General features: G+C 35.6%; 1 protein-coding gene across 1 annotated transcript in view; it reads right to left on the reverse strand.

Moving 5' to 3' along the window:
• Window positions 1-18119, reverse strand: part of ZNF804B (zinc finger protein 804B) — a 234969-nt gene that overhangs the window by 12962 nt on the left and 203888 nt on the right. Inside the window, exon 2 of the mRNA XM_027896695.1 lies at window positions 16829-16972. Within this exon, the coding sequence (XP_027752496.1) occupies window positions 16829-16972 (144 nt within the window). The remainder of the gene's footprint in view (window positions 1-16828; window positions 16973-18119) is intronic.

Consider the following 18119-nt stretch of genomic DNA (forward strand, 5'->3'; position numbering starts at 1 on the left):
ATTAGGGAATGAGATAATAGCAGGAGAGAGGAAAAGTCAGTCCTCAGACATGCAATACAGAATCTATCTATCAGTGAATGAGATGCTGATAGTGGCTCTAAGCAGAAGGATAAATTACAGGTGGCTCTTTGCTGGGCTTGTTTTTTGCATGTCTTCAGAGAAACCCCTGCTATGTCTGTATAGGAAGATGGTCTGATCTAGCGCAACGGGTCTTCATGTCAAAAAGCATCAAGACCTACTAGTGCTTATCTGTGCCTTTTCTGTTGGTAACTCTTACTGTTCAACCAGATCTGCAAACAGTCCTGCTAATTAAACTGATTTTATCCACTGCTGGATAAAAGCATCTGTTTGCAGATACTTTCCATTTTCAAAGATCCATTTGCACTGCTCATGAGAATCCCCAAGTTCAGCCAGCTCTATTTCATGTAAGCCATTTCCATAGCAGAAAGGACAGAATGTGCACTTTGTGACAGAAACTCCTCTGAAGGGCTGAGCTATTTGTGGATCCAGCATATGCCCCAGTTGACCACCTATGTTTTTATCAGTTCTGATGAACTTATTGTCATATGTTCCAACAAGCTGGCTGCACACTGTGTAATTTGATTAGATGTATTCAGTGCCACTTTGGAATACAGAGCAATTTACCTAGTAAAAGCCACACATTTGAATTATAAAAACCTTGGAGTAGGGACTGTATCTTCGTGTTTGTATTACCTGACTTGTCAGGGCACTGGGCTTTTTCTAAGATCAAAAACATCATCTCATATATTTTATTTCTTTTTCTTTCACATTTAAGCCACTAAAAGAAAAGAAATTGGCATTGCAGATCCTGTGCAAGACTAATTCCTTTCAAAACTTTCAGTACCTTTTGTAATCTTATTTTAAAAATATTTAGAACTTTTCCACATATTTTTAAAGCCCATCTCACCACTTTGTTTTGATTTGTTCTCACTGTAGCAGGCGGAATACAAAATCGTCTCCATTTTAATGAAAAGAGCAAGTCTGAACTATCCCAGAATTCTACAGATGAGTCCAAAACCTGGCTTCAAACTTTCTTCAACATGGTCAGCATACTTTCAAAGTAACAAAAATGATAGTAGAAATGTCCAGACATAGACAGATTTAGACTTCTTACAAAACTTCATCTTTACCGAGATATCATTTTACAAATAACTAAATGAAGGCAGAGATGGAGTGAATTCTGGAAAGAGCAGGGAGGAGTCTGAATCAACACTTACATGTATATACTTAGTTATCACCTCTAACTTTTTGCACACCCATTGAAAAAAAGATGCCAGACAACAGAATAAAGCCTAAATTTGATTTACCTGTATAATTGATTGATTCTTGATAACTATGATAGTGTTGAGGGAACAAAAACAAAGCATAAAGGATAAGCCTTTTCCAAATTATTGTGCTATGTTTACTCAGAGGAAAGTTGAATGAGCAGACTGCTACACAGTGACTTTGAAATGTTACATCAGAGAACAAGTCCAACACTAAAAAACCCCAGATATTTTAATATGTGTATGTGGCTGTGTTTTTTTAATTTTTATTTATTTATTTTTTATTATTTTTATTAGTCAATCAATACCAAAATACTCTTTCTCTTGTATTTGCTCAAAGTAAACTGAACTCTTCTGGAGTAGGATGATTAAAGGCAACCAGGAATATAGCAGCAATACTGTAACAAAATACCTGCTCAAAGTAAAGGAAGTTTAATAAATTACATTTTCTTGCAGTTTTAGTCAACCAGAAAAGGCCACAAATGAATTTTGTAATCATCTGATCAAAACTTTTTGATAACACAAGACAGAGGACATCCAGATAAATTGGTGAAATTGAGTTACTTTGACAAGAACTGTTTTATATAATCCACATTAAATGAAATGTGTTACGTTATCATTCCTCAATATTTTATGGAGTCCTGTTTCAGTCATGCCAGTATTTGCCCTGACACTAATATCAGAATGACAGATTTTCTTGTTTATTCTTTCTAAATCCTAGCATGGCATCATCTAGCTTAATGCTTCTTCCTCTAGTGCTCTGAGACCCGTTAAAAATCAACATTTATTATTAGGAAAGTTTATGGCCATCTCTTTCCTAATACTTAAATGCTGGTCTCCTGAACCAGCTGACACAAAAATCTTTAGCTCTAGATTATGTTGCTAAAGATCCTTCTAAAGTATTAGTAGAGTGGTACTTTACAATTATCATAACCGTTATCGATGGGACTTAGTCATTTAGTTTTGTCCTAAGCATAGAACAGAAATCTGTGTTGAATAGTATTTTTTATATCACTGTTACTAAGTAAATAATTTCAATTTGGAGCAGAATATACTTTATGTCCTCAATATACTTTCAGAAACTTTCTTGCGCTCACCTCTGATGACTACAGATTTTCCTTTCGCCCTTTTTATTTCCTCCATCATTTCTTTTCCAATTTCTTCACTTGTGATTTATAGTATTTACCATTCATTTTTCCCTTTTCTCCTTCATTATGAATTTAATCCAGAGAGAATTGACTTTCCTTCTAAACAAGATTAGTGTTTATAACCGATTTGGTCTTTTTCAGTTCAGGGATTTGGGTTCTTAAACCATCAGACAAGTGGTCTTTAAAATTTCTTAGGTCCTTCTTACATCTTTCCATTTGATTTCCTCCTCCTAGCCCATTTGAAAAGCTCATTGATGTTTACGAAACTATATTCCTAAAAGAAGTCTATGTTACAGTTCGTTATTTATACAAATATATGCAAATATTTTATTTGCATTTACTAAAGACAGTTACTTTTTTATTTTCCGTATGTCCATGTGTTGATCATCATAATGATAATAACATATAGGTTAAAGATCAGCTTTTTAGAGACTCATAATGTGGATGAAATATTTCTGTGCTGTTCTTGTCATAAGGGAGGCAGCTAATTCGGATGGATGATCTGTTAATTTTAATTTCTTCATACATGGGATTGGAGTAGCAGTTTGTGTTGCAGTCTTTGATTTATAGGGAAAAGATGAGCAGAGGTCCCTTTTTTTTCCAGGATAATTCACTTCTGCAATAATCTGGTTTAGCCTTTGATTATCAGAGACAACCCTCTGAGAACACATCTCAGTAAATTTTACGGATTTTTAGAAATGTTGTTACATTATATTTTTTATTTTATTTAATTATTTTCCAATTTTGTCTTGAATTATTGTTATGTGTTCTCTCTGATATTAGTGTCCTTTCTTCCCTCTACTTGGCTTATTTATCTGTCTTCCAAGTTAAGCAGCATTTCCTTAGGAAGCAATAACGTGCTTCCTAAGCAAATTCAGTGTGTCATGGAAAAAAGATGACCAAACTGTGAAGAGTGAAAGATGTCCTAATTTTCTGGTTTATAAAGACAAAGGTATTTAAGTTCTATCTAGCTCCCTTTTTATTGCCACATGCTTAAATTATTATTTTTTTGCAATTTGTAATTTGTATTTGGTCCCCTTGAACTTAGTGCTGTTGCAACCTGGAGTGCCTGAGGCTTTTACTAAGAGAGGGAGCTAAAAGCAAGCACAAGGTCGAGATGCGCAGTTCAGCCCACTGGTGTGTAACCGAGCTGCAACTTGACACACTTCAGGTGTAACTCCACAGTTTAAAAGTTTTAATAATTTTCTAGAAACTGCTCCCTGAAAAGGGAGAAATGGGCATGATGTAATTTTATGAGGGCAATCCCTTGCTACTTCTCTTTTCCACTTATATGTTTTGGAGTTGTGAGAGATAACATTTAATGTTACCCTCTTAGCCATGCTCCAGATCATGTCTGTTTGTATTCACTCTTGTATCAGATGTTGCTATAAGCACACATCTAATATTTCATGTGTACGTGGGCATGTTTAATATTCTAAATCTGATTTATCACTCACTGTTTCTGAAACACTTTATGACATTTTTCAAATTCTTTCCTGTCTTGTGACGCAAAGAACCTTTTAAACAAGTTACACTTTACTACTCCTCCCAGGCAAAATTTGAAGTTGATCTTTAATTTATACCATGGCTTTCTATTCTAGTAATCCATACTTTTGTACACTCCTAAATTTTAATTATTTCTTGCAAAAAAAAGAGAAATACCACAAATTTATGTACTGAAATGGAAAATCAAGCCTCTTAACATATGCACCAATACACATATGCTATGGTCATATTGGCTTCATATTCTTTGGATTAGGTGAGGTAAATCAATGCTGGAAATTATATTCTGGAGACAAGGAGAAGCAGGGCAACTGGATCATATGCTATAATTTTAATTTCTGAAAAACGACCCATTGTTTTTCAATGTACTATTGGTTTGACTTTTAAGGATACCTTGTGCAAAAAAAAAAAAGGAATTACATAAGAGAAAATTCTGTTAATTTCCTAGAAATAACAGAAAACTGCTATAACAATTACTGTACACTTCTCACATGCTTCATGTTCAGATTTTTTAAGCTATGACTAGCTGTTTTATGTGTATACTCTTCCAATTTATCATTATTTTCAAATGCAAGGCCAGAATTATTTTTTTTTTTTTAACCAAGCAAACTGACATTATCCTGTGCTAGATTTCAAAATGGGAAGGAAATCATAATCTGACACAGGCTATTGAGAGCCACAATTATGTCAATGAGCTGCATGTTGCATGTAACTCAGGCTCAAATGATATAAAAGTAATACAGAACTCAGAAAGGATGGTCATTACAAGCTGATGAGAAGAATGAATTTTGCTTTGAAGACAAGATGAGGTTGATCTGAATATTCTGGATTCCTTTCGAAAGGTGAAAATTACATTATACCTTTCAGGCAATATTCTTGTATGAAAAAATTAGTAACAATGAAAGAATCCACTTCTCTGGGGAATTTACGTGATTTAATAATTTGTATTGTTTTGCTCCTAAACATGAAATGACTTTACCCTATAATTTCTCAATTAGTTATTATTTGATATTCACACAATCCAGTATAAGACTAGAGATCCAAGGCAGGTTCAGAATGAAAGCCATAGGTTTTTGGGTTTCTGCCAGGTATGGTTTAGTGCCTTGTTGAATATCACAGATCCTAAAAGGGAAGTGTAAAGACACTGCAATGAAATGTGACTTTTAAACATAAGTATTTAGATGCCTGTTTTGAAGGAAACAATGCTCAGAATCCATCAACATGCTAAGGGCTGAAATCAAGCTGAGAAATGCTAACTACAAGCATATGGTATGCTACAGGGTTGCAATAAGTTACTGTCAATTCCTCTATACTTACACATTTGTTAAAAGTCTAGAATTTCTGCTCAGCAATAACCTTTGACCATTGGGATTTCTTGATTTTTTTTAATCTTAGTGGGAGGATTAAAATTCTGAAAACTTCTTTAAGAAATGAAAATTTCAAGTGGCTTGATGTCAATGCATCTAAATAGTAACATAAATTAATGCCTAAAGTTAACATTTTCATAATTTCTGTATCTCAAGAATAGTAAGCATAATCTACACTTACATTAAAACTATTATTACAAAAGTGTTTTTAAATAATTTGTAAGAATTTTTGAAAAGCTTTTTTTGTAACACTGTTGAAGCAAAGTATTTCAATCTTTATGAACCATTTCAACCTGATTGAAACTAAATGATTTAAAACTTCTGAATAAAAACAGTTTTGATCTTCTTATATTCCTGAGGAAACATTCTGCTCTAAAAGTAACATTTCCTGATAAATGAGTGAATTAATGTTTAGTTTTTGTTGGGTTTATTATGTTTGGTTTGTTTGTTTGTTTGGGGTTTTTTTTTTCTGTTTTTTGAAGAAACTTTTTTTTTTACTGCCCCATCACTTGTGTTAGTATGTTTGTTTGCTATTCACATGCATGTCATCTACATTTCTCTAGATATTCCCTTGCAATTTAATTTGAGAAGATACTTAAAGAGACCGCATATTTTTAATGGCTTCTGGTGAAGTCTAATTATTATAAAATTGTAAGAACTGTGAAATGATAACTGGTCTGGGTTACCTCCTTTATTTTTCCCTTAGAGATATGTTAAGAGATGTTAATTAATGCATTTAAATAAGTAAGGGTAATAAATGACTAATCTCACCATTTTTATTGCTGTCTTGGTGATGCACAGATATGTTTCTGTTTTGCTTTTAAATATTTGTTTGTGCTATGAATGCCCCTCTTAAAGACATACAAGGCACATTGTAAGGTCCCTCAAACACAAACATAGCTGATTAGCTTTGACTTAAAGCACCACAGGAATCAATTGCTCAGCTACATTCTTGCATGTTAAATACTGCTTGGAAGGTTCAGACAGTCAAAAATTAACAGAACCATAATAGATGAAGCTTCTAGACAGATGCTTATTGTGCCAGATAGGCTGTGGATGTCAGTGGTATTAGAAGAATCATCATTTTTCCATGCAAGGGAAAAGTATGCCAAGAGAGCACTGTTCAGAAGTTATGCAGAAGCCAAGTGAAATGTAATTTTTGTGTGAACTTTTGAGGGGACAACATTTTGCTAACACAGCTAATTGCTGTATTTCCAAAAAGCTGATTATGGCACAGAGTTGCCCAAGGTATGATATGTACAGATGTTTCATAACCTGCAGAACATGTTACTTAACCTGCTTTAATATTAGTTTATTGTAAAAGTAATTCCAGAAATATGAATTAAAGTACTTGTGAACAGACTTAAAAGCCAATCATAGCATCTAGTGGTGCTTTGTCCCTATTACCTCACTACTCGAGGTAAAACTTTTTTTTCTTTCTGGGTTGGAAAGGACCTCTGAGATCATCAAGTCCAACCCTTGATCCGCTACCACCACAGTTACTAGACTATGGCACTAAGTGCCACATCCAGTCTCTTAAATACCTCCAGGGATGGTGAATCCATCACCTCCCTCGGCAGCCCATTCCAATGCCCTCTCTGTAAAGAATTTCCTCCTAATATCCAACCTAAACCCCCCCGGCAGAGCTTAAGACATGTGCCCTCTTGTCTTACTGCTGATTTCCTGGGAGAAGAGACCGACCTCCACCTCGCTACAACCTCCTTTCAGGTAGTTGTAGAGAGTGATGAGGTCACCCCTGAGCCTCCTCTTCTCCAGACTAAACAACCCCAGCTCCCTCAGCCTCTCCTCATAGGACTTGTGCTCAAGTCCCTTCACCAGCCTCGTTGCTCTTCTCTGGACCTGCTCCAGCACCTCAATATCCTTCCTGAACTGAGGGGCCCAGAGCTGAACACAATACTCAAGGTGTGGCCTCACCAGCACTGAGTACAGGGGAAGGATCACTTCCCTGCTCCTGCTGGCCACACTGTTCTTGATGCAGGCCAGGATGCCATTGGCCTTCTTGGCTACCTGGGCACACTGCTGGCTTATGCTCAACTTGTAGAGCCTGACCTTAAAATATCACCAGGTATTCCAGATCTAACAAAAAAATCCCAACCAAATGTGCAAAGGATGTGGCCTATAAGCAACGTTACATAATGTTTGCCAGTCATGTGAAGCTGGCACATGAAATATAATGTGCATCTATGTTCAGTCTTGCCCAGTTCTCACTAGTTCATAGTAAACAGATGGTTTTGCATGATTTGTAACATTTTGCACAGAAGTAGGTATAAAACAAGCTGTTCATTCTGCTTCTTCTGTCCTTATAACTGGTATTTAAAAAGTGGAAAAGGCACCTGAATACAAAGATTTTAAAAAGGACAGAAACGTCCAGTATAATTTATCTTGTTCATTAAACAACACAGGCACAACTCCTGCCTGACTGCCCTAAAGGTTAACAGGGAATAATAATAATCTAAACATTAATATTTAAGTTCTACATGTCTATCTCTTTTACTTAGGTAATATCCCATGTACTGCATCTATTAGCATTTCAGAACTCAGAACCAAAGAGGAATATGTTGGTTTTGAAAACTTTTTACAGGAAATAGAATTATGACTGGCTCAAACCCAATTTTTTTATTTGAATGGAATGTTTCAGAAAGTCTTTTTTTTTTTTCAAATTTTCTTTGTATTTCAAATATCATCACCATGTTAAATCAGTCATAAGAGAATGTTTCAATTAAATTAGGTTTGAGATATTTTTCCCTTGACCATATTTGAAATAGCAGCAAAGTCTGAAACAATGGGAAAGCAGAGATGCTGAGTTTACACCAGATTAACTTCACATTTTCTCTAAATATACTTAAAGAAGAATATGTTTCTTCATGATCTGGTGAGGAATTACTGTACAAAATTAAACTCTAAACTGCTATTGAAAAGCAGAATTTCATATTTCCCTGTGGTTTGGCATAAACTTTTTTTTTTTGTTATAAATCTAATCTTTCTGATTCCTTACTTATTTGAATAAGACATCCATTGCACTGCATCAACCATTCCTCCTGCTTGAAAAATTACTTTTAAAACTTTAGTAATTAAAAAGTGTAACCTCTGAGAAGAATGGAAATAACAATAACAGAGGCATTAATGAAAAGCACTTCCTCTAAATGACATTCTCGTTATTGCTATGTCCTAAATGCCAGAATCTGATAATACACTTCTGTTATTCCTTATGTAATTAAATGCTTAAGAAATATTCTGCAGTCATTGGACCATCATTAACAACTATGAAATTAGGTGTCCCATGGGTTCTTTTCCAAATTAAAGGGGGTTAAATTGCTAATTTACATGTTAATTAACAGTCATCCTAAAGAACACCAAATGTAATTCCATAGTATCTAGCATTTAAAAATTTAGCTTATCAAGACAATAAATTCAAAAGAAGCTCTGCATTATTTACAAGATTTTTTTTTTGACAGCTAATGATGAATCTGATTATTCTAAATAAAATTTAATTTTAAAAGGATGAATATTGCCAATTTATTTGCTCTGTTCCTGAGTAATAGGAAAGCAGCAAGGCACTGGCAGGGCAGCATGTCTAGCAGGTGTTTATAAAGTGCACTGATCTGCACAGATTGGTAAGTTTAAAATAAAGAAAAGTTTCTGGTGACATTTCTTTGGGATCTGCTGCTTCGAGTCACTCCTAATCATCATAGCCTGCTCAGTGGTATTTGATAAAAATGCTTCTGCTGCTCCAGAGCTACTCTAGTACATGCACTTGCTCTAGTGTGCAATTGAAGCATCTCATAAATACAATTGAAGCATCTCATAAATACAAGCCTCCCCTCATAAAATTTAAGAAAATATTGCATAATATTAGAAAGCAAGCATTCACTGTAAGATAATTTGAAACTGGCAAAATAAATATTCTACTAAGCGAAGCCACAGAATTATCCTGTTGCTTATATCCTGCTTTTGTGCATATGTTGTGCACTATTGCTTTGCTTAAATGCTGATGTCATCTTGGGTTGCTTTATGTTACTTCTATTTACATTAGTTTCTGTGATGTGACACAGTCTGATTGTTTCCCTGAACTGCTACTTCAGCATTTCAAAAATGCTGGATTGCAGGTGCTTTGAAGCACAGCAGCTGTGATGCAAACATGTTTTTAGAAAGGCAGGATTTCTCCCTGTCTGAATAACAGAAAGAATCATTCAGGACAAGAAAATTTTGGTCTTATAGGATCTAGAATTGGTAAAATTTTAAATTGTATGTGAACAAAAGCATTACATATTCCATCCTTTGGTTTTTCTTCAGACCTCAGCCATTTTGTATGCTGTGCAAGTTGTTTGTATTATTTTCAATGTAACATTGTGTGGAAACATAATATCTGTGATATTCGTGTTGACAGAATTAGAGTTGTAAAATGTGGTCTATTCACTCAGTTCCTTGGCTCTAACTTAGACACTGGTGGCTGTAAGTGGCTGACATCGAGAATTTCCTTCTGTGCTTTATCTTCATATTTCTCCTTATTCATGGATTATTTCTCCAGGTCTTTCCTCTTGTAAATCCTTTTTCTCTCTTAATTGTCTTCTTGTTTCTGAGTGATACTTCCATGCCTTTCTGTTCTTGCTGTTTCTGTTCATAACACCTATTCCCATAAGTGCTTCCTCAACCCACTGCTTCTCCTTGTTTACCCCTCATTTTACATCATCAGTTCTTTTGCAGCCAACAGCTTCCTCCCCTACACAAAATGAGTTAATTTCTGAACTGCAGTCCATCTTCAATACTAAGTCAGGGAGTTTTCCTCAGTGAAAACAACATGCAACTTTAATTAATGATTTTCTTAAAGGGCAGAGGTATGAAAGTATTGGAGTAGGTTGTCCAAACAGTATTGATTCTGATGCCTTATCACTTCTTTATTCTTTACTTTGCAAATACTACATATTTTTACTGTCATTTACTAAAGCTGGTGATCCATAAAGAAATTTCAGCCCAATCACTGAAAGCCACAGAAAACTTGTTCTTAAAATACAAAGTGTTTGGAAACATTAATTATGTGCATTGCAGTTAGTTCTGTATCTCACAATCCAGTAGAAATCATGGAGTAATTTAGTTTGCAATCAAAACTAATTTAGAAACAAAAGGGATAAAAAAAAGGAGGTAATTCACATGAACAAATTCTGAAAGAGTTAGAAAAACTTTTAAAGTTAATTATGGAAAAGGCAATGTGAGAAAAAGGCAACTATTCAGTAAGAAATTATCAGAAACCTGTTCTTTGGGAACAGTTACAGTCAGAGTGGAAGTAATTTTTGAGAGTATGAACAAGAACACACTGAAAAATCAATGTATAATAAAAAGCTAAGAAAGTGTGAAGCTATTACAGATATTAGAGAAAGTAATAAATGTCATAGGCATAAGCAAAAATAAGGAAATCACTGGTTTCACAATGAGAAAGAGAACAGTGTGTTTTTAAGGCAAAAAGACACTGAAACCATAGGATAGACTATAGAAATGAATTCTTTGCTTTTAGCTTTGGTCTTCACCTTAAAAAAAACCCCAAGACTTATACCAGATATGTAAAGGGTATACTATTTCCAAGGGAAGAGAAAGATGTGCTTAAAAGGAAAGAGAAGAGAAAACTGAATCTATATGGATATGGTAGAATAATGAATAAAATAACAGTTAAGAACTCCCCAGCATCAAAACCTCCCAAATTCAAGAGAAAATAAATACTGTGATGAAGCAGAAGTGTCTGACAAGTGTTATACTGGTACAGATGATCATTCTAAATAATTGTCTAAAGGGTGTAGTTAAAATATAAACTGGTAATAAATTTGCCTCAAGTTAAAAATAAACAGGCAGTTCACTGAAATTAAAGAATAATTTGTTGAAAAAATCCAAGAAACTGTTGACTGTATCAAATCATAATGGGAATATTTTGATGTATGTGTCAGGCATGTTTAATCTGACTAAATATACTTATGGTAAATTTTCTGAAGATGGGAAAAATAAATAATAACTTTCATCTCTAAACCCCCTGTCTTGTAAAGCATATGAGCATCCTTTATTTTATGCATTTGAATAATTTTATTTATTTTTGTGGGGCTGCTTATAGGCATACCTCTTGGAAAGGTCATGGTTGGTCTCAGGACTGGGCCTAATTTTACACCCTCCAAACTGCACCCACGTAACAATTTGTGTGTGTGGTAGTTGCTTTTGAGCATAGCAATCCACTGGTGTCTAAAAAATAAGAGGCCAAAAACTACCACCCATACAAAATTCCTGTATCACTTGAAGTCAACTTATAAACCAGCCGTTTGAGGGAATCTAACACTGTATTGCTGTTTCTCGTGTTTGATTCCTTTCTTTTGCTTTTAATCTTTCTAAGGGTGGGAGGGATGCGAAAGTTTTGTTACAAGTATGCATGTACTTCTTAACAAGCATTAAGCTAAGGTGATTTTTGTGAGTTACAGAAGCAGAATGTTGACGACTGAGGACCACACTGCACTTGCTAACTGAGAGCAGGAAATTCTAAGGTCTTTTGCCATTCAGATTATTTTCTGAGGAGGCCACAGGGAGTACAGACTCCATATGCAAAACTGGGCCTTAAAAAAAGCCCCTTTTTAAAGGCTAGTGTCTTGATGCAAAAGTGCAGAAGCAAGGGCTACAGGGAAGGACCTCAGCATTGTTCATGTGGTAGAACAAGAGGGACAGTGTGTCCACTTAAATATCTATGGAAAAAGCAGAGATCACACAAGCAAACATAGTGAGGAATCTTCAAGCTGGTATAGTACTTTCTGTTTGACTCATATGTTACTTCATCCAGAAGAAGGTTTCTCCATGTGTTTGCCTAATTTCCCAGATCCTAAGGTGAAATCCCTCAGACATTATCGGACCAGTTTCCTTTCCTCCAAATGAAAACTGTTTGGACAATAGAGATTTACCTTAGAGGCAAAAGACATGACTTCATTTCCCTCCAATAAACATGGAGTTACTGGAAAAAACCACCCTTGAGATGAACAAACAAGATCTCAGCATTACACCCGCTCCTGAAGCTTTCTCTGTGTCAACTTACCAGTGCATTTTCTGGGTGGCAGCAGCAATGCTAGCTAAAATGCAAGCATATTTGCTAGCTTTGATGTTTAACAGGAGCTAAATCTCTGCCTGAATTAGAGTTTAAATCCACAAGCACCATAAAGGCTTAACAGTAAGTGCCCACAGCTGTACACACTAAATCAGACTCTCATGCCAGAAATATATCCAAATGCTTGTTTGCATGGATATAAATACTAAAATACAGGTATGTGCATGCAAAATCGAGTAGGCTGAAAGTTCTGTTCACTCACTTATACAGTGCTGCCTGGATCAAGAACACTAAAATTTGTGTTGTGGGGAGGTTTTTGGGGGTATTTTTGGTTTGGTTTTTTTTGGTTTTGGTTTTTGGTTGTTTGTTTGGGGTTTTTTTGCCTTTTTTTTGGGGGGTGGGGGTTTTGTTTTTTTTTATTGTTGTTTTGGTTTGATTTTTTTTTAATCACATGAGAGAATGTGATGTATTTTGACAACAAAACTGAGACTTGTTTTGTCTTCAGAAACCCCAAGATGGCAATACAGTCTTGTTTTTCTACGCTGCTTATTTCTATTATTTTTATTATTATCATTATCATCACCACCATTATTATATTGCAGTACATGGAACAGATTTGTGATTTTCTCATTTGCCGACATCTAAAAGCCTTGCTGATTGCTAAGGATTATTTATACAAAAAACTGAAAGCTCCAACTACTTTGATGTCTACTGAATGGATGAATGTTATGCATGACCTGGAGTTATTAAAAGATTCCATTCAATAATGTCAACCAAATAGAAACCTCTGCTCAAGTTAGGTTTCCTTTTAAAGATATGGGTGACTTAAAAACCCTGTAAACAAACTATACTTACATATTATTTTCAGCTTAGCATGCAGCATATTTCCACATATATTACATTTTCAGGCAGCAGCCTACCTTGGTTATATATATCTTAATCACTTTTGAATGAATTCGCACCAGGACCCTCATCCTTTTCAGTGTTGAGATAGCTTTGACAGAGCTAAGGTACTCAGTTCTGATGCAGTTAACTTCTGTTGCAGGAATATGGTGAGCAAGTGATAGCAAGCATTGTTCACCTGGGTGCTTGATGAGGGATACTGCAGATTTATCAGTGTTACTCCCTGTGACTGCTGCATAGGGCTTTATAAAGTCATAGGAAAAAATATCGAGGAAAAAAGCTGTGATTTTGAGTGGGTTAGTTGGTATGTACTGGGCCAATGAGACGTGTATGCATAGGGTGGTAGGGTGATGAAAGATTAGCTTCTCCCAGGAAAGTCACCCATACTCCTGGCCCAACCTTGTTAAGTATCAGGCTTAACAGAGAGCTCTGCTAAAGCTGGATGGGAGTACAGCCTTTCACTCAGAGATTTTCTGAGTTCATTTTATCCAGCCCTGCACTGAAAGAAATGAATTTCCAATAGCAGGTTATATCAGTGAAAACTCTTATAGTGTAGTGCTTCAGGAAAGATGTTGACAATGTTAAGACAAACGCTGACCAGATAACCAAAAGAAATAAGAATTACGTAATACTCAGACACTGTTACTCAAAAATATATAAATAATATTAGAATGTTCCAAGGTCATTACACTGTTACAGAAGATAACGGGGATGTAGGCATTGCTTTTGATGATCTGTCAAAATGTTATGCATGTACATGTGTATATGTACACATACATACATACATACATTGTATTTTTTATAACCATAATTATGAAGGTATGTAGCATGCAGAGAAAGTCAATCTGAGTACACTACTTTAGAATAATATCTAACACAGAAAAATAGCAGAAAGACCAGTTATGCAAACAAGGCCATATTATCATCATAACATTTTGCAGCCTCTGAGGACAGGGAAGGCAGTGGCTTGCACACCAGCTGATTGGTCCAGAACTCAGGACTTCCTGCTGTAACAACTGGTTGAAATAATTGATAAGAAAATGGATCACAAAAACAATTTTATAAAACCATATTTGGAGACTAAAGCCATAATTCTTTGAATAAAATCTGTTTTCTCTAGAAGACAAAGAAAAGACTTATGACTAAGTACTCAGTGCAACATTTTTTTTCTGCCTTTCTATCTTATTTAAACATTGTTTTGAAGTCGTAGTATTTAAATGGGAAATCACATGGGGGACTTCACTGTATTGTTACTGAGATGTAAAGAGTCACTCATTTTAATTTACTCTCCATTAGAAGAATGATGTTTAGAACATATGCATGCAGATTACTAAAGCCACCCTCATTACTGCTGGGAAACAAAAAACATACCTTTGGAGAAAGAAGATCTTCTAGTGGCTACTCTAACTCCCAGAAAATGTCTCAAAATATTTTGAAACCAAGCTAGCTAAAACCACAGGAAACCAGAAATTAAATTGTTTTCTTTGAAGATTACTCTGATAAAAGTATGAAGAATAAAGCCTTTTCTGTGACTGACTACAAAAGGCAAATAAAAGGGTGCACCCACACTATTCCTAATAAACTAATTAGGCAAACTAATGCTGTTTCCAGACTTGGATGAGCAGTCAAGAAATGAGAGAGGAGAAGAGACTGAATTACCCTGTCACATCAGGAGGGTAGCTAGCTAATCCTCCACTAACTGAGCTTCTGAACTACATCTGAAAGGGTAGGATGGGGTGAGCTTGCACTGCTGGTTGATATTCTATATATGTTGTGCATTTCTGTGCAGACTCTTAGTTTCTAGTGCTATGCCTGGCAGTTTTTAAAGCACTACATTTATCTGAAAATTAAGAATAGTTTTATTGCTTAAACACTCCATTTTATAACAGAAACCTGCCAAAACCTCCCCTGCCCAACAAGGCAGTCATAGATGGTACATGAAGCAGGCTGTTGGATTTAGCATAAACTGCTCTTCGCACAGGGAATGTGTGAAGAGGGGAGGGCACAAATGGCTCCATTTGAGTTTAGATGTATTTCTAATGACTTAAAAAACAGCTGAAGAGTGAAAAAATCCTTTGTGCAGCAAATGGGGATTTATAGGGATTAGAGTAACATGTTTAGGATCTGGAAAAGCATTTGTTTTGTATTATTATAGACATTTTTATGGATTAATTAATGGAATGGTGATGTGAGGAATTGGTTTTGATTTAACACTTAAATGCATAACTCCAATTTGGGAGTGATGGAACAAAAATTTCCCAATATTACCCATAGGGAGCTGGCTCTGGTCTGCTCATATTCAGCAGGATAGATGGTCAGATATTAGGCAGTTTGTTAATGAAGTGCTGTGATAAATGCACATGGAAAATTCCAGGGTGATTTACATCCTCTGTGATACTGCAGAAGACAATAAGATTGCTTGAAGTTAGATTGAAAAGTTTTTTCTTTTAACTTATTTTATTCCCCATTATTATTTCTAATCCTCTGTCAAAAACACCTGCAACTTCCAACTGCTTCACATATTTCTAAGGTACCTCCTGATCCCTGTGCAACCAAAAGTGTGATCAGTAGAAGGCACTAATTTGAATGCACACAATACCTGAGCACTTCAACTGTGTAATGTAAACACTAGAAGAAATCCAGGAAAGAAAGATATGCTATGGCATTCAGTTACATGCTCTTAATATGTTAAGTTAGCAGATATGATCTGTCACATCAGAGGTTCAGAAATGTTCACTCCTGAGCTTTGCAAATCATTTTCTTCAAATTCTGAAGTGTTTATATGAATTAATTGCATTTTCCTTCCATATTACCAACTGAAATATGGATTTTGCTAAAAATAGGGGAAAACTAGGATACAGGAAAGAGGGATAATAAGCACATATGGATAATATATACCTACCACATAAAGGCCTGATAAAATTACACAAAATCAATGACAAAAAATTAGTATTTTATCTTTTCCCATGAATTCAACATCTTGTTCAACAGTAGGCATTATTTTATATCATGTTCTGCATGCAAGGCAAAATGTATTTCATCCTGAGAGACATTATCAGACATAGATTTTAACTTCAGAAATATAAGCTTTCTTTAAACAAACAAATAAATAAACAAACAAACAGAAACCCCAAACTCCCTCTTTTCTGCCCTTGAAACAGCACAACCAGCTTGAAACAGCATGATGATACGCCTTCTGCATACAAAAGAGGGACCTGGCTATTAGAAGAAGTGGTCTTTTCCCCTTTCACTGGTTTATAAGTAATTCCACATTTAAATGTATCAAATTAAGTGTGGATATTGGTGTTAAGCATGTATTTAAAACTGTAGATTGAGGTCTTTCAGTCAGAGTGGCTTAAAAGGAATTGTGGTGAAGATTAAAACAATGACTATTTCCCATTTTATTTTAATGGAAAATAAAGTTGAAAATATCAAATGATGAATTGTATTCTACTTGAGTGAATTTAGAAACCTCCCATAATCAATTAGGAAGGAAGACAGACCACTGTAATGTGCAGAGATATTTGTCAGGTTTACCTGCTTGTGAGCATGGTCATAAGAATTGATGTGGTTGTCAAATTCCTGGTGTTTGTGGTACTGCTTGTCACATAGTTCACAGTAGAAGTTAGCCTTCACATCTTCCAGAGCCTTGGCTGCAGCTTTCTCCTTCTCAGCATAGTCCTGCAAAGACAGAAGCAAAGGAACGCCTTTCACTATAGATTGTGATCTCATGCTTCAGCAGCTTTTTTCATCATCCCTGTTAAAAACACTAGACTGACTATGATGGCTAGAACACCAAGGTCCATCCTGTACATGCTCAGGAGGTTTTGCTCTTAAATTGGATTTAATAAAATAATTGTGTTCTTTGAGGAATTATTCTTACTACTTGTTGTAGGTACTGCAGTAAGAAAAGTAGAGAGGAATAGGGAGCAGAGGAATACCATCAGGATATTGCCTAGTTCCTGGGCAGGACAGCTGAGCAGTCAAGAACAATTAAACAACCAGGGTTAGTCTGTTAGTCTTCACATCAGTCCCAAATTGTATGAACATGTGTGTGTTCCTTAGGTACTACTGCTCAGAAAAAAATAAGCTGTTTTAATCTGATACTAAGGCAGATTTTCTTTTGTGTTCAGCTTTCTACCCTCTATGAAATATTCAGCCAGCCCAAGCAGCAGCTTGCTATGGCTGGCTGAGATTTCACTGGAGCAGAGCCACCTCTGCAAAAGCCTTTTAGATGCCTTCCTTTGCTTTCCCAACATCTGCATGAGGGGACACACCACCCAGCCTATCCAAAATGAAAGTAACTGTCACCTGTCCCACAGACCACAGCCACTGATGAGAGCACTAGCTCACGTCCAGGCTCAGGTAGACACAGTTGAAAACAGGGAAAACACAATTAGTTCCCACACAGAACCCCTCCATATCTCCCCAGTGACTCAAGTGAATGCTCTGGAGAGTCAGATACTTTCATTTCAATACATAATAATAGGCAGAAAGAGAAAACTTAAAACAGAGGAACCAAAAGTTACTGAACTCAAACTAATGCAATTAAATAAAGGGCTTGATAGGAAAAATTGGCAGCAGCCTTTGCCAACCTTATTTCTTTTACAAGTCCTTCATTATATTGTTACTATTATGACACTTCCTTAAACATTTTTCATTAGAGCTAAAGAGCAAACTTCTGACGGGGAAAACAAGAACAAAAAATTTGGTAGAAGCTATTCATTTTATATTCATATTGACAAGCTGATATTACCTGAGTGTATGTAATATATTGCCAGGGACTGCAGTAATTCATCATTTGCTGTATCACTTTACTCACCTAAAG

This window comes from Empidonax traillii, unplaced genomic scaffold, assembly GCF_003031625.1.
Source record: "Empidonax traillii isolate 1590-97213 ecotype Southwest subspecies unplaced genomic scaffold, ASM303162v1 scaffold512:size449007, whole genome shotgun sequence".
Lineage (NCBI taxonomy): Eukaryota > Metazoa > Chordata > Aves > Passeriformes > Tyrannidae > Empidonax > Empidonax traillii.